The 23,739-nt window shown below is 47.7% G+C and overlaps 1 protein-coding gene across 4 annotated transcripts in view; it reads left to right on the plus strand.

The window, feature by feature from the left end:
- Positions 1–5,138: 5,138 nt before the first annotated feature.
- GRIA1 (glutamate ionotropic receptor AMPA type subunit 1) overlaps positions 5,139–23,739 on the plus strand; it is a 128,097-nt gene continuing 109,496 nt past the window's right edge. For 2 of the 4 annotated variants that reach the window (XM_026066650.1, XM_026066652.1), the window contains exons 1-2: positions 5,140–5,386; positions 7,541–7,678. In XM_026066650.1, the coding sequence (XP_025922435.1) occupies positions 5,305–5,386; positions 7,541–7,678 (220 nt within the window). In that variant the 5' untranslated portion in view covers positions 5,140–5,304. Of the gene's footprint in view, positions 5,387–7,540; positions 7,679–23,739 lie in introns of all 4 variants that reach the window. The other 2 variants (XM_026066654.1, XM_026066653.1) reach the window with 2 other exon arrangements.

Consider the following 23,739-nt stretch of genomic DNA (forward strand, 5'->3'; position numbering starts at 1 on the left):
TAAATATGGTAATAAGCGGATCATGATGACAACAGAAGCACATTCTTATACAGTTTATGGAAAAGCTGATGTTTCCCAGTTCCGGTTCACATCAGGCTTCTCCCATCACCAGTCAGTAGATTAGGAAGCGCTATCTGGTGGCATTAAAATGTCAACCCCCCGATGCTGCTTGGCGTCAGGCAGGGCCCACTTCGAACTAGCCTCATCTTGTGCCTGCAGTGGGGATGGCGAATGGCTGCAGCACACATCTGCATCATATACAGTTGCCTCAGTCCCTCAACTTCATGTTTTAGTGCACACTGGAAAGTAGTGAAGCTCATGCTTCCTTTAACTTCTCTGAGTTGCTTTTGGGATGCCAAAAGTTTTCATTTGACATCCCTGACTGTTAGGTAAAGGAAAGAGTGGCCCATAGACAGGCCTGATGCACTGATGAGGGGAGATTTTTTTCTGCCTGATGTTCCTGTAGCTATTTTCATAAAGGAGATTCCACAAAAAATGTTTTGGGGACTCCAGTGTAGGTGTTATTTTTCCTGGTGTAAATAATACCCTCCAGGTTTAAAAAACGGAAGTAAACATCTAGTGCTAAAATATAGTGCATAGACACACATGGAAATGACTGTAAAGAGCTTGAAGTCCCCCATGATTTCTACTTCAGTAGGAATTATCAGAGTGAGGATGACTGAAGGGCTGAGAACTTGGCTTACTGTCCCTGCACGTTAGAAATCCTGCTGCGGACTGAAGCCTGCAGAGATGCTTCAGAAAATACTGCAGGAGCGCAGTGCGTTTGCAGAGCAGCTCCTGCCCCTCTGCAGGCGTTCGGCATGTGAGCAGACACCCTTGGGCTGTGTTGCCTGCTCCTGCCTGGGTGATCCTGCAAGCGTGTGTGTGTGTGTGCATGTACAGCACCCGTACGTCTTCCTAACCGTGTCTATCAGTGTCATTTTCGTGTGGGTGGGCAGCAGTGACTGTGCATATGGTTGCTGGGTGTAGGTGTGCCGAGGGCTATCTGTACACACACTTTCCGGTACGTTGGTGCTGTGAATCGAGAGTGCTTTCTTGCCTGCCACCTGCCACCGTCCCTGCTGTAGTAACACTGCCCATGGGGACAACAAGCCCGAGCCAAACCGGATGGCGAGGGCGTGGGTCAGGCCTTCCCCTGGATGTTCTTGCCACAGGGAGCCACAGCCCTTTCACCTTCCCTTAGGCTCCCTTTCCTGTTTGATCTCTTCTGAATTTTCCCCACTTTGAATTTCAGGAGTCTGCCCTCTCAGCACCTGCACTATGATCCTCCACTTCGTCATTCCTTGAGAGATGCATTACCCAAAATAACAAAAGTGAGGTGAGCAGCAAGGCAGGGAGAGGAATGCATGCGACTCCATTAGCATTCATTTATGCCGATGCTACCATATTATGCAAAACCCAGATGACAGTCTGTGTTGTTTTGAGTTTTTTAATTTAAATTAATCATTATAATTATATTCTGGCCTTTATCAAAAACCTCCTATAGAGATTGTCCACCTAAAAAATAAAAGGAATTTCAGAAATAGTAGTATTTCAATAGCCTCTTTAAAGACATTCAGGAGCATCGTGTAAAATGCAGTGGACACTGGGGGAATTAATTCTGCGGGGAGGTCGGATGTATGCTGAGTTCTGTTGACTTCCTCATTTTTCAAGGCTGGAAGCTTCTGCATGTGATTAAGCCCTTTGTTTTTCTGAGGATGCTGGTACAGAAATATATCTGCTGCAATGACTGCTTATTTCCTATCCCGGAAACAAAGGCCCTGGTGCTCGAGACAGACTGTTGTGCTCTCGTGGATGACTTGGTGTCGTACAAAGCTGAGCAAAGAGGAATGTGGCAGACGGCCCCGAGTGATGAAATTCTCGCGCACACCAAACTTTTTGGAGCAGAAATGGGTGAGAACAAAGGTTCTCGCCAAGTACAGCAAGGTCGACTCCAGGCAGAGCGCAATGGGAAAGTCGTTCTGATGGATTCATTTTCTTATTGTAATGTCTGGCAAAGATCTTAACTGTGAACCAGTTACAATCTTTTAAAATTCCTTTATAGCCTTCTAACCTTAAATTGGAAGGCCCTTTCTTTTAGACGTGTATTTATCATTACCCAATTCCTTACACCTCAGTTGTAGGCATTAATTTCACAAGACCTTGTTAGGTTCTGTTAACCGTGGGATGCTTGCTGTCCCACATACATCTTATGGACACTTTAAGACAAAATATGAGTATGTTGTATTTGCCCTGATAAAGACAGCACTGTGCAATACATGTATATGCTGTACCAAATGCTTTCCTTTGTCTCCTGAAATCAGGAATAAGCTCCTTTGATCGTTCTTTTGGAATCTAAATAATTCAATTGATAACAACTCAGAAGGACCCAGAACTGTGCCTGATGTTTGGTGCTGCCTGGAGATTGATCTGTCCTTCTGTTGTGACCATCTTTGTGACGTCTAAGATTTTCACTGATTTCCCATGACTAAGTTTGTTTTTAGCCAAAAGTTCACCAACTGCCATTGCTTTCATGTTGATTTAAGCCATTTTCAGAGCAGCTAGAGTTAATTCCTAACATCTTTGTGCTAACAAACTCTGAATAAAATGCTGTTATCTATAGGGAAAAAGGAAATGAATACATTCTTAAAATAATGGTCTTACTACTACTTATCTTGTTACACTGTGATGAAGTTCTCCTTATTAAGCCACCTGTACTTTGAGAGGTTTATAGACAAAAGCAGCATTATTAATTAATGCAACTGTGCAAGCTTTCTGTTAGCTATTACAATGTTTTACTGTTGTGGCTACTATTATTATTACCAGTAAGGTTGCTCGGGAGTTTTCAAAGTGTGCTGAGAGTCTTTCTGTTGCATTGGTTATACTTCAGTGCCTTTCTTCAGATTATAAATGCAGCTCTTTCTATTAAATTTTGGATGGAAAGCAAAAGCCCATAAAACCTATCAGCAGGTTATTTTAGCCTCGGATCAGCACTACTTAAATTAGACAGGGAGCAAGATGGAAGTCAGATGAAGGCGCTCCCCATCGATAGCCTATGTAAACTTGTTGTGCGTGAATCTGTCTCTGGTCACTCAGGCAGTGAGACAGAGGGTAAGAGCATCCTTCACCCACCTGTAGCTCACTCCTGAATGCGAGAAAAATTGCTGTAACAAACCTGGACTTTCTGACACAGAGAGTCATTGCCCTGGTCAAGGATGTCTCAGAGAAAAAGGACTCCATCCTAGAGGGATGTTTTATTGCTTGCCATAAGGAAGATGCAAGTCTTCTGGACTCTGTTTTTGCAGTATAACTGTACGTACTGTCCTTGTAAGGTGTCACAAGGTTGCAGGCATCAGTGCAATTCTGCTCTGATGCAAGGTATTAGACCACAGTCGTGCAGACCCTACACCTAATCTGGCATTTATGTGGGGGTTAAATAAAGCATTTTGTCATCCCAGGAATCTCTATGACTGTGTCCAGGAAGAGGCTGAGGATCCCAAACTTGTATTTGCAGAGTTGAAATGATTGCCTGTGCATGGAGCAAGGGCCGTTCTCATTTGCCCAGAGTCTGTGCCCACAACCGCATGTGAGTTATGGCGGGTTCTCCAGTGGTTGTCATGTTCGGCTGTGGAGACAGAGCACGATTGCGTATGACACTACTACTACACTACAAAAACATGGTGCTACCTCTGTTTTCAAGAGTATTTGCTCATAAGAAGTTTGTGGGTATTCAGAGCAGCGTTGTCCCTGCACTGTAAAGTACTTTCTCTCCTGGTCGCCGTGGCCAAAGGAGGGTTTCTCTGTGCTACTGCAGATTTTATAGACCTCGCTCACATCCCCTTTCAATTATCCCTGTCTGCAGAGAGTCCTGTTCTGTCTAAATTTTCTTGTACAGGAGCAATCCCAGATCTCTGAACATCCTAATCATCACTCCTCAAATGCTCTTCCAGTTTAAACACATGCTTTTGGGGGTGGGGAGAGGGGACCAGAGCAAGGCATCGCACACTGATGCAGGCCACGGAACGTCTGAGTCCTAGTTCTGACTCTGCCATGGACAAGCCTGTTTCCTCTCTGCCTTTTACCCTTGGTGTCTAGTCAGGCTGCAGACAGTCAGGGCCGCCTGTCGTTGCTCGGTCATGGATAGACAGGTTCTGGCACAAGAGGCCCCAAGCTTGGTTTGGGACTTCATGTATCTCAGAGGCGAATGGATGGTTTTTTTCCTTTCTGAGATGGCCATGGCTCTGTGTTTGCCAGATAAGCACTTCTGCCCAAAACGTCTCTAAATCCCACGTTGTGCCCAAGGGCTGTATTTTTATTGTAGTTAATTTTATTGTTTTTTTTCCCTTTTGTTTTCAAGCAAAGCTGCTTACAGTCAAATAAGCTACAACCTCACCAAAACTGTCACAAAACGGCTCCTATAATGATTCAGGCCAAAATAACCCCTCAGTTCTGGAAGCCTGCCGATGGTGCTGGCTAGCGCACGTTCCTCCACAGCAGCCACGGGTGGGGGGAGACGTCTCAGAGGTTAACGCTGTGCAGGACGGAGATAGCGGGAACCCGGCGAGAAAGGTGTGGGGGGAGGCATTCCCTTTCCTCCTCAGAGTGTCTCTCGTCTGGTCCTCAGAAATCCTTCCTTCCAGGGCACATTTGCAGGATACATCCCTTTTTGTTGTCCTAAGGATCCAGGCTGTAGAGACTGCTCTGTCCTACTCCTGGCCGCGGGGTGAGAGCCTGGTTCGGGAAGCGATGGCTCAGCGGCACAGGAGTTGAAGCCCTTTCTCTAGAGGAGTTTGCCACCTACTGATTTGCAGGTTTTTTTCTAGCTCGTGCCAAGAAAAGTTGAGGGGCGAGGGGGCAGCCGGGAATTTCGGGGTAGGTGTGAATTGCCCTAAGAGAACACAGCCAGGGAGCCCGGGGAAGAGCCGGAGCGAGGGGGCTGCGGTACCCAGCTGTTGAGCGCTAGCGAGGGGAAGGCGAATTAGCTCGAGGGAAGTGCACGGGGTGTGTGCGCGTGTGTGTGTGCGTGTGTGTGTGTGTGTGTGCGTGTGTGTGTGTGTGTGTGTGTGACGGGGGAGGGATGTGGATGAGGAGCGGGCTCTCTTTCTTTCTCGCAGTGCTCAGTTAAGCCTGCTGTCAGTCGGTGTTAAGCAGCAGTCTCAGCGCTGGATTCCCCCAGAAAGAGACGCCCGATCCAGACGGCACGGCAGAAGGGAGGCAAGGGAGCCAGCTAAAGAGAGCAGAGCGGGGGAAAAATCAAATCTATGCTTGGAACTGGGCTTCTTTTTCGCCAATGCAAAAGGGAATATGCAGCACATTTTTGCCTTCTTCTGCACCAGTTTCCTAGGGGCGGTGTTAGGGGCCAATTTCCCCAACAATATCCAGATAGGTGAGTGCAGAGCTCGGGGCCGGTGGGGAGTGACGTTCTGGCAAGTGGTAGGGGTGGAGAGGGGGTGGTGGGGGAAAACTGACCCGTTCATTTGCTTGCAAAGGAGGAATGTGTGTGCATGAGAGAGGGGTGAACCGCACGGGCTGGATTTGCGTGTTGGTACGAGCTGGGGAGGCTATTGCAATAGCAGAGATGTGTATCAATTTGCTTTGGGGGGAGGGGAAGATTGGGAATAAATGCCTGCACACACACCAACACAGAGGGAGAAAAGTGCCTCTGAAATGGAGGAAGCACAAAAAAAAATCTGTTTCTTGCTATGGGAAATGTCTGGGCTGCCATTGTGCGTTGCTGCATTTGCAAAAGCAGCGGTTGCATTATATGTTTTTGTGAGGGTGCTTTCATCTGTAGGTAACTGGGACGAGAGGTAGCAAACAGGCGCTCTCTGTTGTTGTTGCTAAAGAAGAAGGGCAGAGCTGGTGGGGGAAGATGTTGCATTGAAGTCTCTCTTCATTTCATGCTCCTTGCTTCCCCTGCGCACCGGCAGTGCCTGTTTGATTCCTTTCTTCCCTTCTCCCATTCTGTAACTTCTCAGTGCTCCTCACCCCCCTCTCCAGGCTTGTTGTTACTCTCCCATTGATCTTTATTGATGATGATTTGTAACCAGGTCCCAAATTCCCTTCCCTTGCCTGCTGCTTTTCTTTCCCCCCTCCGCTGTCTGTACAATGCAATCAGTTGCTAATCCCCCAAGTTCAAGCAACTCCTGCCTTAGTCCAGCTGCACAACTGGTGCTTTTATTGCCATTTATGCTGCATCCCTGTCTCCCTCCCTTCCTGCCTCCCCTTTACCTCAAATCTGTGCAACATCTCAGATTCTTTCCCTTTCAACAAACATATATAACAGCTTAACTTAGCTACTAGCTGCTTCTTCCTCTGACACCCACGATTAGGCATGGGGGGAGGGAGGGCAGGCATGTCCGTGCACAAATAGCCCTTCCTGCACAAGAAGATGCCCTCTGAACTGGAGATGTGCAAAATGCCATTGCTTAGCAGGTCTCTGCACATTTGTTTCTCTCCCAAGCCATCTGCCCTGGAGGCTGGTACTGATACTATCTGCTTCTTTATTCTAATTCCACCTTGCTGCTGAGCGCTTTGTTTTCCTACCTGTAAAATGAAAATAACAGTGCTGCCTCTAAATGCACACAGATTACAAGACAGTCCAAATCTAATAGCATCTTTCTGGAGGATACGAAGGCATCTGCCACAAGCCAAGTTTCCTGCAGTGGCAGGAGCAGAAACTTTTCCTAGGACCAGCTTATCCCTGCACTTTGTTCCAGGGTTTGTGGGGAGAGACGAGGCTCTGAGCCTGGGTCCAGCCTGGTCCCAGGTCGTATCTGATATATACTGCCCTACGGTTCTGGGCTTGTCTGTGTTTCTGCTCAGATCGATCCTTCTCAGGGCTGAGTTTTCAGTTCCTGCCCTCTCTGAGTTTGACCACTGTCACCTGCTAAAGGAATTTGGGGCTTTTCAGTGCAGCAAACTTGCGGCAGCAGCAGCAGCAGGTGTTCTGGCGCGGGCAAGGCTGAGCGTGGCTCCGGCTCTCCGTGAGCCCTGGCCTCCGTCCCCCAGCGCTGCCCGCCGCGCCGGGCTCTGCCGGTCTTCCCCAGGAATCCCTCGCCCCGGGGAGTCCCTTCCCTCCCCCTGGAGCCAACCCCTCCTCCTGGCGAGCAAGGGGGGCAGGTTTCAATCTGGGCCTAATTATGAGTGGGAGGAGGCAGAAATACTCTAATTCCTCCTCTGTAAAGGTAACATTGGGAGCTTCTGTTTCTCTTCCTTAAAGTTATGGGGAGTGAGGTTGAGCCAGATCCCACAGTTCAGCCTGACCCTGTTGCCCGCCAGGCCCAAGGAAGCATCAGGGCTGCTGTATTTGCGATCCAGATATTACATAAGGCACGGTCTGTAAAGGTTTTCTGCTCCCAGCCTGTCTGCAGCGGGCACAAAACCCCCTGGGGGCTTGTGCGCGGGAGGGTTTCGGGGGGTAGAGGCGCTGCCTGAGCTGGGGAGCTGCAGCCTCTGCTCACCAGAGTATTTTGGACCAAAGAACCTTCTAACATCAGTGTGTTTAAGACCTTTTTTTCTGTTCTGTTTTTCTCCCCAGGGGGGTTATTTCCTAATCAACAGTCCCAGGAACATGCAGCTTTTAGGTTTGCGTTGTCTCAGCTCACGGAACCCCCTAAGCTCCTTCCCCAGATTGACATTGTGAACATTAGCGACAGCTTTGAAATGACATACACCTGTAAGTAGTGGCGTTTGCCATGTTTTCTCTTACTCTGGTTTCTTTATTCCTGACTGGGTTTTTTTGTGCCTGAAATATGGGATATCTTGCTCCAAACATGTGATTCTCCGTCAAGGGCCATACAAAAAAAATCCGCATGGGCAAGAGATTTCTGAAACTTTTTGATTTGTGCTGAGACATAGGGGTGAGTGCTGCACTTGTTCAGCACATCTTGCATTTTCTCCTTTGATGTTTCCAAAGCGCTATAAAACCCGCCAACAATTCATTTCCTCTTGGTTCTCTAACCTCTGCCTGGCTCATCACGTCAAGGTTTTTTCCTGTGTTTCCTATAGCCATGATGTGCAACACAGACACCCCTTTCCACCCACTGGAGGCACAGAAGTGTCTCTTTAGTGTGAACAACTTCTTCTCCAGCCCCATTTTAGCCATCTGTCCTCTCGCTTAAGAAAAAACTAGCATAAAATAGCAGCTTGGTGCAGGTGGAGTCCAGATCTAAAATAAGGGATGTGCCCAATAATCACAGAGAGGTAAGAGTGTTCTTGTTTCAAACAACAGTGAAATAGCCTCCAAAAAAGAGTATTTAAGATAGAACTGGCACAGCGGAGTTGTTCCTAGGACTTAGTTGCACACTGCTGAAGCACAGCGCAGTGGCTGTGCTGTTCTTGTTATGCGATAGAGTTGGGAGAAGAAAAAAATGGATTGCCAGGTGATGCCAAGATTAGCAACAAAAAAGGCCAGAAAGGAACCAGAGGAAAGCAAAACCCAGAACACAGCCCTGCAGTTGCAAGAGGGAATATTGCAGCATTTGCTTCTCTTGGCGTAAGCAGCGCAGGGCTGTGTAAGATGGGCTAGCGCCTCCGGGATTTGATGCACAAAGAATTCCTCAGTTCGACCTAGTGTCAGACACAGTGCTTTCATTCTCTGTGCGTGCATGGCTGCGTGTGGGTATGAGGACCGGCAGTAAGAACAGGAGGGACTGAAGGAACCCTTTCCCTTGCAAAGCTTGGTGGGTTGTTATTGGCTCGCGTCTGTAGTATCCTTTTGATTCACTGAAACATCCTCTCTGCAGTTTAGTCATGTGGAGAGTGGGATAGAGGTGGACACAAACTGTTCTCTCTGCTGAAGATTACACAGAAGGGAGAAATGCCTTCCTGCAAAAAGCATCCAGGAATGTGCAGGAGGAGAATTAATGAGGCTCTTTGAAGGAAAGGAAAGTTGCTTTTTTTTTTCCTGTTGGTTGTTTGCGAGTACAAGATTGCAGGAATTTCTTGGTCAGTGAGACACAGAAGGAGAGAGAAGTAATAATTTGGCCACACTTTCACTGGAGTATCTAATGGCACATCTAAAGATTTTCTGTTTTCCTTAATATCCCTCTATTTGCCAACTACAAGGTTTCCATCAAGCAAGAGCAACTATTTCAGCCCAATCCAATGGCACTTCCTTGGCAGAAAAAATGGACAAATGTAAGAAAAAGACAGACCTTGTATCTGTCAAGGGAAAGCATCACCCACCTGCGGCAGAGTTGCTGACTGTGGCTGGGGACAAGCTATTTCAGTGCTGATAGCAGTAAGAAAGCACAAACTGCAAGAATATGTCAGTAGAATAAATTCTCCGTCTGTGCATAGTTTTCCCTCCCTCTGTACGCCTGCCACTAATGATTTTGTTTACAGCATTAGCAATGATAGCGAGACCAGGATGGTAGTTGTGCTTAAGAAATCTGTCATTAGTATCATGGGGGCGGGGGTGGTCTCACAAAAGCTGAATGGAAGCAAGACGGTCTCCCAAAGGATGTTATATTTGAGCTCTATGTAGGGCACATTGTCCTAGATCAGACCAGCAAAGCACTCTGCACAGTCCAACTTCACTTGTCCTCGTTTTTTTTTTTTTAATTAAAAACTTCCCAAGTTCTTCAAGACTATTGAAAGCAGCATTTGTTTTGTAAGCACAAAGGAAGGTGTTAATCCATGTACCCTAAGGGGGAAAAAAAGCAGGCTATGGGAGACCTGGTTTTGATACTCTATAAAGCTGGGGTGAAACTTTTGCCAGGAATTATCTCCATCCTTATCTTCTAGCAAATTCCCTGCCCAGTTGCCAAGACTAGATATTAGCAGAAAGATCTGTTTATTTACAGAGAATGAAAACCCTACCCACGCAGTGGTCCTTGTCTTCTGAGAAAAGACTGTCCATGCTACCAGTTACAAGTACCAATTTTTGTTCCCATGGAGATAGAGAACATAGCGTTTCTCTGTAGCTGGAATTACCTGTATCCCTGATGGTTCAGCTATAAACCTGGTGCTGCACATCTCAGGGACTCAAGCAGGACATCTGAGTAAGACCACCAGATCACAGCCCCATGGCAAGTCCTTGTGCTAGCATCCGGCCTCGTATGCTAAACGCAGTCTTTATGACAAGTACCTGAAGCAGCATCGTTCAAAGTACAAAACATGTATTACGAGCCAGCGGTGACTGCAGAAGCAAAAAGCCTTGTTGGGCGGTTTGCGAGACAATGATGAAGTGCCAGGATGAACTGCAGCAAAATGACAGCACCCCGTCTAAGGAGATAGTATGCAAAATCTATCTCAGCATTGACTGTGACGCTGTCTACCTCTGACTGACACATATCTGCTTACCAGTAAGGACGAGCAAGTTTTGGTGTGACAGCGGATGAGCTTACAGGATAAGATATATTCATTTGGGCACAGGTGACAGTGACAGGAAACCGTTAATGATGTGCTAGTAATAATTGTATATTGGTAACAATAATATCCATGAAGGTGGTAAACCCTGAAAAACATTAGGAGGCTGCAGTTGTTGCTGTGCTGTCACTGTGACAGCCCAACAATAATTTTCACATTTCTGATGCTTCCAGTCCTGGACTTTTTATTGTTGCACAGTGATTTTGAATACCTCCATGTGGTCAAAGCAGATCTAAGGTTCCAATGATCCTTGGGCATAACATGTCATTAGATTATGATTTTAAGTAAATCTTTATGTAAATATTAAGAAAGCAAAATAGGTAGTAAATACAACGTGCAGTAACCTCATATTTCATGCATGTGGTTAATACTAATGTTCTTGCATCACTGAAATATGGGCTGAAATATTTCAATAACTGAAATATATTCCTGAATTCATTCCATCCCACAGAATATATGGTAATGAACAGCTCTGTGCTTGCACCTGGGTGCATTGTGTGGCTTGCCAGCCTCTGCCACATGATGAAAATACACATCCTGCCACTTTGAATGTTCTTAGATAAAGGTTAGAAGACTTTATACTTTTGTGCTGCCTCTCCTAATGCCAAGACAGTTGTTTCAGGAGAAGATGAATTTACAATCCTTCCTTCAACAGAAGTATATAGCAGTGCCAGGTGACTCTAAAGGGGAAAATGATGTTGTGATGTAGCGAAAAGGTTTGTATAGTGATGCAGCAGAGCAAAACCCTTCTGGTCACCTTTGAAGACCTGTTCTCAGGTTTTATCTTTGGCCATGATTGGAAAAGAGGTTTGTGGCTTCAACATAGTCTCCAGCAAACTCTCTCTTGCCAGGTTTTCCTGTGAGTGACTCTGCTCAGGCAGACCCAGCTCGGCAGGAGATGCTGCAAGTCAGAGAGGAGAGATGGGGGAAGAGGGCTGCTCCATGCCAGTTGCAAGGACACAGGGAAGGCTGAAGCTTAGGAGGGAGCTGCAAATTCCTATCCCTGGGAGGTCTGTGGTGGACAGAAACACAACGTCCCGTTGGCAGCAGATGGATGACTTGACTATGAGAGGCTGCTTATGTGAGGCAGCCCCTGCCGGGGACACTTCTCACCTACCCCACCTCTCAGCCTCCATTTATGCATGTGTGGTTCACTGCTGTGTGTGAGGTGGGGGCCTCTCCGTGCAGCTCCTTGGGGGATACCAGTTGTTTCAGCACCAGCTCCTCGGCGTTATTTAGGCTGTGGCGCAGGAGCTCCTTTGTTCAGCCTCTGCCTGGTGTCCCCAAGGGAGCCCAGGCGGGATGGCGGCTGCCACGCTCGCTGCCCTGGCCGCGGCGGTGAGCTGGATGGGGAAGGTGATGGTGCAGCGGCGAATCTGCTGCCCTGGCAGGGACCTGGGAGACGTGCCCCGCTGAGCAGTGCTTGCAGGAGGTGAGTCGCCAGCTTGGTACATCCGTCCCTGCAGACCCATGCCACTTTGCAGGGACAGCCAGATACTAAACATACCCCCTCTGCTCTGAGCCCTGAGCTTTGCTGGTGCAGCAATTAGCCTTTGGGTGTGCTTCAGTGTTGGGCTACTGTGAAGAGACATTCAGGAGCTGGATCCCTGAAACAGGGAAGTCTGCAGGATTTTGCAGCTGCATGAAAAATTGCAAAGAGCCTGAAAACCAAGATCCCTATTCTTCAGCGAATTAGGTATCCGTCTCTCTTCCTCTCTTCCTGCGGGCACTGTGGGATCCTCCCACTGAGTAGGGTCTGGGGGCACTGCTGGAATATCAACGTTTGACTCCGTAGCGCGTATTATAGAATGAACATGCAGGTTGTTGCCTGTTCATGTTTTAAGAAGGCCTCCCACTGCCAATTAGGAAGGGATTTGTAGTGATCACTCACTCGGTGCTTATGTTCTTATCAATAACAGCAAGCTTAGATTCAGATCAGCTATAAAATGAAGTATTTATTTTTTCTTCTTATTCTTGGACGCATACATATATAGATACATTATTTCTGGAGATTGCTTTTATCTCTTAAATTACCTCTCAGAGACAGGAAGGAATAGGCAAACATTTGAATGTTCTCAAATGGGGATCTAAATTTGGCTTAATTGAACAATTATTGCACATTGAATTAAAAGAAGCTTCTTTGTTGACAAACATACAGTGGTCGCCATTTCTTGGAAAGGTGTTGCTGTAATTATTCCGACAGCAATCAATTAAAATGCAATTTTTGTAATTAAACTTCTGCAATCCAAATAAGCCCAGTTCTTGTTGTGATGTTGGTAGGTTTATTTTTATTTTTGCAATGTCAGAATCTCATAAATGTTTTGGGATTTTTTTTCTGTAGGTCCTAGAATGCTAGCTATGACTTTAATGTGAGTTAAGCCAGCAGAAACATGGGTTTAATGATCAGATGCAGTCTGATTATCACAATGTAGGTACTACACAGAAACGTATCTCTTTAGATTTTGTCATGGGCAAAGATCTGATGCAGGCAGATGAATCACAGAGCATCAATTCACATTAAATCAATTGGGGTTGAGGATGCTCAGTTTCTGGCAGGGATGGACTGTGGCTTTCTATTAATCAAATGTTTGTTTAGTGAGATGCTACCAGCTTACTGTAAACTCCCCTCTTAAAGAGGGTGCTGATGGGCCTCTCAGCAGCAGGGTGAAATTCAGCGTTGAGGGACTGCCAAACCGAAGTGCGCGGGTGCTCGGGGTGGCACCCGCCTCCTGGGGGCAGAGCTGGGGTGGGCGCCGCGGGCTTGGCACTCACCGCTCTTGGCAGGGATGGGGTGTGCTCGTCCCATGTGCTTTCCCCAGGAAGGAAAAGCCTGTAAAACACGAGTGCCAAGCGGTTTCCTCCACCACAGCTGCCAGGACAGGGCGGGCTTTCTGTCTGCCGATACAGATCTGGGCACAAAGAGGCCTGGGTGAACATGGGCCAATATCATCTTCAGGGACATTAACGATGCTCGACTCTCATTTGGCTAAGGCAGCCCAGGAACAGGTTTCCCTCAGTCCTGTGTGTCCGTTCCTTTCCAAAGGGGCTGCGGGTACTCGTTCTCTGCGGGGCAGCGTTTTTATTTATTTTTCATCCCGGGCAGTGGGGAGCAGTGCCTGGGGAAAAAAGCTGATGTGACAGTTGTGATTAGCAAAAATCAGAGGACGAATAGGGGGAATTTCACACCTGAAAATCTGACTGCTCGTCTGGAAAGGATCCCGAATATTCATTGATGACAAGCAGAAAAGAGAGTGAAGAAGTAAAATTTGGGTCTGCAGTGTATAGAGAAGAGATTTTAGAAATGGCCACTGAAGCCAGACCTGCCCATTGTGTGACAGTTGCAGTTTCCACTCACAGCTCATCCTTTCTTCTCTAAAAAATAAAGCTTTTCCATGTGAGAGGGACCCTACTAAGCAGCACACACATGGATTTTATTTTTGGCATATTAGCAAGGTTAGAGTGAAATCTTTGTATGACTATGAGGAAGGCAGCATGAAAGAACACGGTTCCTTTCCAAAACTCTAGTGGAAATCTTAGTTATATACATTAGCATTGTCCTTAGTAGGGTTGAGGCCCTGAAGGCAACAGTTCTCTGCCAGCAGAAATGGAAACCACTCTGGTTAGCTTCAGTAAAACATGGGATTCTGTGCAAAAACAGAATAAATATGTTCCTTAAACAGGCGGTAAGTCAGAGAGACTCTTTAATATTTTGCAGATCCAAAATTCTCCAGGGTGTGGTATTAACACAAGTCCTAAGACAAAGATGCATTTATTTCAACTGCATTCTTGTAAAGAGAGATGAGCTTTACAAGGACTTCTGATAGAGTCAGGTATGAGGCAATGTGCAGGAGAAGGGCTGAATTCAGCCATTAGCAATCCACCATCAGCCCAGAAAAAGACATTTCAAAATAACAGAGAATGATTATAATAATAACAGCATGCCATGCAGCATAAACTGTTCCCTGCTCACCTGCTGAACTGATCGCTCATTAGCTTACACAGTAACGAGTCTCTAGTTGATTTCCTCTTACTGCCCTTTAACAGCTGTGCCCACTCGTTCCCTCCGGGGCAGTCTTTAAAAAAAACAAACAGAACACCCCCACACCACCAACAAAACTAGCAATGTTGATGCTTTTTATTAGTGTTTCTCATTTATTTTCTCCATTTTCCCCAAACCACACCCTTGTCAGCCCTCATCCGAGGTTGCAGTCGAAGAGGAGGCATGTGTATGCTTCACAGGACAGATTGATCTCTTAAGGAAGTAGCAGCGAGCGGCAATGAAGAGGCGAGTAACAGCTACAAATTGCCATATCTTGGCTTCTTCAAGAGGGTCTCTTTATTCTTTATTTTATTTGTTTTTGACACAGTGGAGGAGTGCAAAAGAAAACAACTGATGTCTTAGAGTGAGATGTAACATACAACTGATGGCAGGATTCTTGTGCGGATGTACGTATGTATCCGTATCTCTCTAGATACTGTGAGAGTCTTGGCTTTGATTTAGTAAGCGAGGTCCTGTAACCATGCTAATAGAGATGAAGTGGGAGGGAGATGAAAGGTTGAGGGCCGGAGGGTCTGAGGATAGCTACAGGAACCGCTGCAGGTAATCTGGATGTCGTGAAGAAGGATTTCATATGACGGGGGGGCTGTTCCTCACCTCCCCGCCCTGCCAAACACTTCACTTTGATCTTTGCTAGCGGTAAGCTTCAGTGAGCAAAAGACATCAGTGGCTACACTGATTCAGACGTGGTTTTTCTCCTGCTGGCCTACCGAGATCCCCAGAGTGCCTCAGCCTGTTAGTTTTCCTTCCACGCAGCACTGACGTGCCCTGTCCGGCGTTATCCGCGAGGAGGAGGACTGTATTGCTATTCTGGCATGTGAGCAGCAGAAAAAATACCAGCAGGCATGGGAGCACTTGGAGAGAGCGTGGGCGAGCAGAGTTCAGCAGAGAGCAAGCAGGGACGGAGCCTGGGGAAATTCTGCTGTCAGGAGCAGAGCTTGGAGACCTGGCAAGGAAAGGAGGAAGGGCAGCAGCTTTGGAGGGGCTGTGGAGGTGCTGTAGCTGGAGTTTTTCCTTATCTTTCTTTTCAGTCCTTACCCAAAGCCTGACAAGTTTTTGCTTTCTGAGAACTGTGCATCCCACTGCCGAAATATGTACTCAAAGCATGTGAACGTAGATCCCTGTGGGGCTCTGGTATAGTGAACTGAGAGGGGACAAAATCAAGTAAAGGGGCTGGCAAGAGTCTGCTGGAGTCTCCTGTCCAGCTAGAGCCATAGCTCAGCATACGCTCCTGGCTTCCCCCTTCCACAAGCATCAGCACTCAGGGCAGGGAGTCCCCTGCACTGGGTGATGATTAGGAACCGCCAACGCATTTAACATGGCCTGCAGCCGTCTTTCTGCTGCAATGGTCCTGACACGCCACTCTGCTTTCCCCTCCTTCAGCCCCATATGCTGCAGAAGCCTCACAGCATGATGAGCACACACGTCACGTCACGTCACGCCATGTGTGTGCTGGCCCGGAGATGGGGCATGCAGGCACATGCAGCGATGCAGCACAGCCTGAGGGCAGGCTGTAGCTCATGGGTATGTGACAGCACATAGGCAAGGGGCTGGATGATTTGGCCAGGGAAACGGGCTGGGTGCATTTACAGTAGCACCTTTCCAATAGCCAGGGAGTCCAGGCATGGCCTTTCCAAGCCAGGAACAAAGCCCCACTCCTCTGCATTGTACCAGGATCGGAGCTTGTCCCAGGTTATGTGCTGTAATTGCTCGAGAGCTCTGCATGGGGAAGGATCTGTCTCTCTGTATTTGCTAACGCTGGAGGGGTGTTGTTGTACAGCCCTTTCTCTCTAGCCCAGTTCACTTGCATGCAGCTCTCCTGTGTTATCACTTGCCTTTTTATGCTGGCTGTTTCTTGGTGCAGTCCCCTTCCCTCCCTGCCCTCTCTCCCGTCCCTGCTCACGAGCAGGCCTTGCTGTCCTGCACTTTGGAGGAGGCATGAGCTCCTTTTATCACGTAGTCCCCAGCACTCTGGCACTGTCCCCAGGCCCAAACCCTGCAGGAACGGAGCGGCAAAGCTGGGAGAGGGTGAGACCTCAAATGCTGAGTGAGACAGCAAACGCTGAGATACAGACCATGGTGGGGGCAGGTCAGCTTGAAAGCAGGCTCCTGCTGGAGCACCCGTGGCAAGGGGAGGCTTGTGGTGACTGACCGATCGGTGTCTAGCAGGGTCCTAGACCAGCAAGGGAAATGGGAGCACAGCTGGGACGCCAGCACCGTGTCACAGCACTACAAAGACTGAAGCAACTCGCTGAGCTGCAGCTGAGAAAGAGGCCTGGCCTGCAGGGAGTTCAGGAGAAGTGTCTTTGTGCAGAAGGTGATTAATATCTTTAATGAACTACCAAAGGAAGTAATAGAAAGCTAAACCACATATGGCTGTTGTGGGGGAAGGGGCCGAGGGGACTTGCTGTTGCAGGCAAGGAGCGTGGAAGCGAGCTGCAGAGCTGCTGAGCAGCGAGGCTGTTTCCAGTCCACTGTTGCAGAAAAACAGGCGAGCGCAGCAGCTGTCCCCCCTCCATCCCAAACAAAGTGCCTTTAGCAGATTTGACTGGAATTAATTTAGTCTTCCAGCCTGTCCTGGTTCTGGGGTCTTTTCTGCTCAGCCAGTTATGGCTATGCCAAGCAATACCACTGTTTGCAGCTTCAGGGTTGGGGGACGGTACACTGGGAGTCACTGTGCTTGTTTCTTGTGGTGCCAGCAAAAGGAGAGGCCATGGGGAGAGCTGTGTCTTGCTGGGGGCTGGTATGTGGATTAGCCTAGGCTGACAGATGTTAAGAGTCGTAGCTTCCTTGGGAACTGCAAGAAATGTGTGGATGAACTCAGGCAAATTTCTGACGTTGAGTCATCCACATCATGATAACATCCTCCACCTTAAGAGCCTTGTGTGCCAGACTCGGCAGAGACCTCGGATGGAGCGGATACCAGAGCCTCTCCTGAACTCGCAGAGCCTCGCATTGTCCCCAGGCTTGTGGTGAGGAAGCCCATTTGCACTGTTACCCAAAGACTGGCAAACTAGCTCTTAATTTGGATGTTCCAAGAAATGCCCATGTTCATGTGCCATCTCTTAATTAGTATGAATTCCTGAGGTTTTGAATATAATTCAGAAATAAGAGCCATCCAGCTCTATAATTAAATTAACTCTATTATTGTATTTCCTTTCTTATTATAACCTCTATTATAGGCCCTCTATGATGAAGCCCAGTTTGTGCTTTGGTACTGCTGGTCATTAGAGGAAACCACACATCTAGACTTGCAGGCAAATTAATTAGGGGAGCAGTGAGTTCACTGTGCAGGCCCTGGGCAGGAGGTGTTGATGGCACCTGCATTTCCAGCCCTATGCCAAGAAAAACAGACTTCCACACAGCAGGGCAGCCTCAAGCCTCAGGTACATCCACTCATGACAGTGAAGACCAAGCCATAGCTGTGCAGATAAATGGACACGCGAAGGGGTTGTGGGCAGAACTATAGGGGCAAGAAGCCAGAGCTAATGTCTGGGTTCCCCAGCTCGAGGGGGATCTCATGAGACAGATAGATTTCCTTAAACATCCAGTGTGCATGGGAGAGAAGGGGGCCTTAGCTTCTGCCTGGGGTCTTTTGAGGCAACTTGAGAGAGCTTTGTCCACTTAGGTGTAGCCTTCCTTGAAAACCCCACATCATCTTTGTTCTGGAGTAACCAGCAGTAGTTTGGGTAGAGGTCTTCTGTATCCATCCTACCCCATGGCCACCTTCACCTCCTTTGAGCTGTCTAGTGCTGGCTGCATCTGAGCTGTGCAACGCAAGAGGGACCAAAGCATTTCCAGCACACACAGAGGCAGAACAGCTGTCAAAGAGAAAACTCTGGTTCAAGCTCAATCACAGTGTTAGCAAGGCTTAAGTCACACGGAAGTGGGAAAACTGTCGCACAACATCTCAGATAGCAATTGCCAGTTAAGAGACCATTACCAAATTTCTCTTCTTTGCTTGGGAAACTTTGGCCCACCGGTTACTCTTGTTCTGAAATAAAGTCCTTATTTGTGGTCTCAGTACAGCTAGGTTTTCCTTCCTCTGAAGTCCCAAGTAACCTAACTGCTTGCTTATAAGGTCAGTTCTTCTTTGCCAGATTTCTCTGGACTGAATCCTACCCAAAGGGTGTGCAGCTGTACTACGTCCTTCCACTAATGGCTCAGTGCTATGCTGAAGGTAATATCTTAGTGTTTACCAGACATTTTTCTGCTCTCCCTGCTAGCAGCCTGTAAAGGCCTTGATAAAAGCAGGCATCACACTGCAAACAGGCAGTTCACAGTTGTGCTATTCTAATGCTTCTGCTAAGGAGTGAAGAAAACATATGTTCATGGCATACAGAACTGCTCTTCTCAGGATCCCCTTCTTTATCGCAGCACAGTACTGGAGTGGCCCCTCATGGACAGGGACCTGCCATCAGTCTGAGATGTGCTGTCATCCTCTTGGCCTCTTGTGTTTTTCACTTTTCATGGGCTCGCTGCTGGCAGTAGTGTTTGCGATGCTATCATAAAGATGCCCAGGTTTGCTTTTGCTCTCTTTGCTTTAAACAGATCTCTTTCTCCCCCTTTCTGTCAATATGCTACTAGCTGCCACTCTCTTTCCCTAGCAGTAGGCTCAGGGGGATCCTGGAAACGGTATCATCAGGGGAGGAATGCCTTCAGATGCTAACTGTAGCATTTTCAAAATAGCACCCAGGGATTTACTGAGCAATCCTCACCAGCTCCAATGGGAAGAGCACAGCTAAGCCCCATGTAGCACTTGGACTAGGCAGGAACAATCAATCTTGTGAGTTTTTTAAAAAAATGCTGTTTGGCCAGAAAAAAAATGTCATTTCTAAAGTAGCATCTTTTAGCAACCATCTGAGCCAAATCAGACCTGGATCAAAACACACCTGAAAATCTGAGGGCTACTCTGAATCCCATTCTGCTCAGGTCCTGAATTCTGACTGTCATTTGACAGCAATCTCAGAGGAGTTTGACAAGCAATCTGCGTTCAGGTTTCCTGCTTCAAGCCTATCTCCAGAAGGAAGGTAAAAGTGTGATTTCAAACTAGCAGCATGAGCAGGGCAACATTAAAAGCAAAAGGGAAGAAATTCCCCTTTGCTCCAAGGGCTGTGTGCTTGAAAACTAGAGCAGCGTAGTGGTGGCTGGGGGTGGAGGGAATCAGGGTCAAGATGACTGAAGTATAGCATCGTACGCCAGCGGGATTATAGAAGCTCGTGGCGAAGGTGTATTTGTTTCATTTGTACTGCCTGCAGTAATCGAGCTGTGTGTGGGCTGCAGCTGGAGGAATAAAGTGCGTTGCTGTAGGAGTAAGGGGCACTCATGCTATAGGATTGTTCATGTCAAGAACTGCAAAAGGTGCTGCAGACTCCATGCAAAAGGTGTAGTATGTAGAGGTGAGATTTAGAGTGTTTTTCCTAGCTATTCTAACTTGCAGTCAATGCAGTGCGTCTTTCACTTTCAACAGCAGCAAATTTATGTTAAAAAATGCTCCATCAAAATGAAATCACACTTGACAGTCTCTTTTAACTGCTGGAGAGTGGCAAGCAGACAGGAGCAGGAGGCTGGCTGCTCATCTCTTCCTGTACGCGTGTTTTCTTTGGTTTTGGCATTGTGAAAATGAGAAGCAGCTGTGACCCCTTTGGATCACAAATGAATCTGGGAGTCTGCTACCTCTGCTAACAACTCATTTATTATTAGGGAGCAGACAGTTTCCTCTGAGTCAGTGCAATCTATTATTTCTTAAAGATGCAGTGTTGAGATTGAAAGAATTTGCTTTAAGAGCTGGCACCAGGAGGCCAGTGGTGAGTCCATATCTGGAAGGAAACCTCCTTCCTCACTGGGTTTTGCTCAGGTTCAGCTGGAGCGGTCCGTGGGTACCATCTCCCACCGCAGGGAGAACGTGTGCAGCAGATGCACTCTTTTCTCTTCAAAGTTCGAGAGCATCGCTGCTCTGAAAATTTTCTTAAGAGGAATGAGGGCTCTTTCCTGTGCTCTGTACCCAAAATACTGATGGGGGGGAGGGTTAGGAGGATATCCCAGCCCCCATGCATGAAACCCGCATATGCAACTCCAGGCAGGTTAAGTCTGCCACACGTGGTATCACACCCACGATCGGCACCTGCTGCTGCCTGGCCTCGATTTCCTGCTGTTTCAGCACAGCGCCGCTTCCTCTGCCCGCCACGTGCCTGACCCACGTCAGCCCGATCGCTCGCCCCCCCCCCGAAGTGCAGCAGGACGGGGGCTGCGGGGCCACGCACAGCCCCGAAGGAGGCCCTGCTCCTGGAGACCCCCAGTCAAAGGAGCTCTGCCAGAAGGGCGCTTCCCCATCGTTTTGGCTGATGCACCAGACAAGGGTCCCCCCTTCCCCCAGGGTCTCGAGGAAAGCAGGCGTTCAGTGGTCTCATGTGGGCACTCCAGCCCCATCCCTGTCTGTCAGAAGCATTTACTATTAGAGAGCAGCGAGGTGGTGAAAGCCCATGTTAATTATGCTCCTTGCAGCAGCTGTGAGCTCATGCCAGTGTTTTGGGCTGCTGTTATCTCCTGGCTACTTAAATCCAGGGCTCCCAACATGCTTCGAGGGAATTTGCTGTCAGAGTCAGCAGGAGAGACAGTAAAATGTGCTGGTGTGTGCAGCAGCCTTGAACTGGAGATGGGGAGCCCCCAGGTGATGGGGGCACAGTGACCCTCTGCAGCTATTTTTGTCAGAGTTTTCATGTTTAGTTGGCTAATGTGGTTTAATCTTTCTTCCTGTAATTGGTACTCATGAATTATTCCATGAGAAGTCAGCATTTGGCTTAATTTTTTTTTTTTTAAACATTTATTTGATGTAAAGGGAAATCAGGGCTACATATACTTAATTTTGCACTATCAGTTTTCTGGATACCAGCTCAAGCCCTTTCTGAAGAAGGGTCACTTGATTCAAAGATCTGCTGGCACTCCAGCAGATTTTATAGTCTCTCATCCCGTCACTGTTTTCTGTATCTTTCCTGCAGATTTTGCCCAGCAACACTCTGCTCCACCCTGAATTTTGCTCATTCTTCCTTTCCCCTGCTGTAGGATTTTCCTCAGGGCTGTTCTGCTCCTCTTTAAGCCTGTAACTGTCGCGACCCCGGTGCTTAGGATGTCATGACACGTGGCTGTTGTGGTTTCTGCTGTTATCTGTTGCATCTCCCTGTTGTCATGAGTTTTGTAAGCTCTCACAACAAATTATATGTGCACACAGCATGAAGCACAGTTGGGATTCTGATTATTAGCTTAGGCTTTTAAGTACCAAAAATCAGATCTTTGAAAGCATTTAAAATATATCCTGATTACTCCAGGAGCGTGTCTTCCCATTACTCCAGGATCATCAGTATCTACATGTGACATAGTTGCCTAAGTGTCCTTGTGCGTCTGGTTCTAGGGTAGCTCAAACACGATTGGTGAATTTTTATTTTATCCAAACAATTTTTTCATGAAACAACAACCCCAAAGTAGAATTCTGGCTAAGTGATTTTTTTTTTCATGGAAAGTGTGTGTTTCTGCTCTTCCTTGTTCTGTGGTGATGCTACGGTCCACTGCAGTGCAGGCTCTGACAGCAGCAGCTAAACACCGATGCATGGTAGAGCAACTCAGTGGGTTTCTCCCAAGGTCTCCTGTCCTTCCTCCTGAGCACAGGTAAGCTGGGAGTGCTCACTCCGTCTCTGCCTATTTCTGGCTCTGCCACACTTGTGAGGCCAAGGGGAGAGGATGGTGCTGGGTGCTCCCAGCCTGGCCATGTGTGGGTGGGAGGATGCAGAGCTTGTGCTGCTGCACTCCACTCCTCCCGTCTGAGCTGGTTTGACAGAGTGCTTGGGATCTCCCTGGTGGGAGCTGAGGCCCCTTCCCAGATCCCCATCGCTTCCAGAGAGAGATCTTGCTTTGGGATCTTGCAGCTGGCCCAGCCTGTTGGTCTCACACCTTGTTTCCTGCTTTGCCAGAGGAATTTCCTGCCAAGATCAAATGACTGAGGAACTCTAACAGCTTCTTTATGGCATTTCTTCTCTCAAGGAAATGACAGAGAAGAAAATGTGCAAGAGGATGCTAAGACATCCATGGTTTAAAAAAAAATAAGTGTATTGAAAACAGTGTCTTGAGAAGAAAAAAAAAGAGAATTGAGTTTTAGGCAAGTTGTAGAATTAGAGAATCAGGGACAGATGATAAATGGGAGCTGTATGGTTGTGGCAAGTGCGTTAGAGCCAGCCTCTAACTTGTGTTTTAAATGAACTTTTGTTGCAGTCTGGCCCCATCCACAGAAAGCAGCTAAAGCCCTCAGTGAAGTGCCTCCTCTGATCCTGTGTCCAAACCCTCTAACCATATGGCTGTTCAATTAGAGAAAGCATGAAAATAGACAAAATCTGAGGGCCTGAAGGAGCACTACCTGATGTAGTTGGGCTGCTTAGCATTTTCTGCAAGCAATGAAAGATTGATCACTTTTCAGATCAGTCCTAAAGTTTATGTTGACTTTGACTTCAAGTCTCAAATGACCTATCTGAGCTTTCCAGACCTAGGCTGGAGATTTTGAATGAAAGGTGGCTTGAGGAGTAAGTTACTTTTTTTTTTTTTTTGAAACTCTCTCATCCTGCTGGCTGTTTTGTGTGTTTTTTTCAGTGAGACTGCACAAGGGGGAGTGGGAAGGTCTGGCACTGATGAGATATCACTGAAGCCGCGCTGAGATGCACACTGGGAGTATCTGGAGCTCCACTTCCAATTCAGCAGTGTCTGTTTAGCTGAAAGGGTCAGGGCGCTCAGAAGGAGGCATGTGCCCTTTGTGGCTGCCAGGGTGGTAAATAAGCAGAGAGACATGAGTGAGCACTTACCTGTAGGGCAGTGCATGGCTTTGCATTTCTGGCCAACCCCGTATTGGCCTGTGCTTGGGCCCTCATTTGCACTCCTTGCTCTTCCTGATCAGTCCAACGCCGTTCAGGAGAGTTCACAGATCCTCGGCAAATGGGGATGGCTGTCTGGCTGGTACCTTGTTCTCTACGTGTCTGCTGGCAGATGAGCAGCAGGGGATGACGTCTGGGAAGTGATGGGGGAATTACTCCACTTCTAGTGGGAGTGCCAGGCAGCATATGGATAAAGGTCATGTAGGTACTTGAGCAGGTGAACGGAGACTACCTCTGCATGTAGGATATTCAGGAACAGTTTCTCCCAAACAGACTTTGCCACAGAGTAGCTCTGCAAAGCAGAAGTGCCAAGGGGCCATTCTGAGTGGCCACAGTCCATATTATTTGCCATCTGTTCTTGCAGCACTGTTATGACAGCAGGAAAATGTCCCTTGC

The sequence above is a fragment of the Apteryx rowi genome, unplaced genomic scaffold (assembly GCF_003343035.1).
Source record: "Apteryx rowi isolate R43461 unplaced genomic scaffold, aptRow1 scaffold_245, whole genome shotgun sequence".
Classification (NCBI taxonomy): Eukaryota; Metazoa; Chordata; class Aves; order Apterygiformes; family Apterygidae; genus Apteryx; species Apteryx rowi.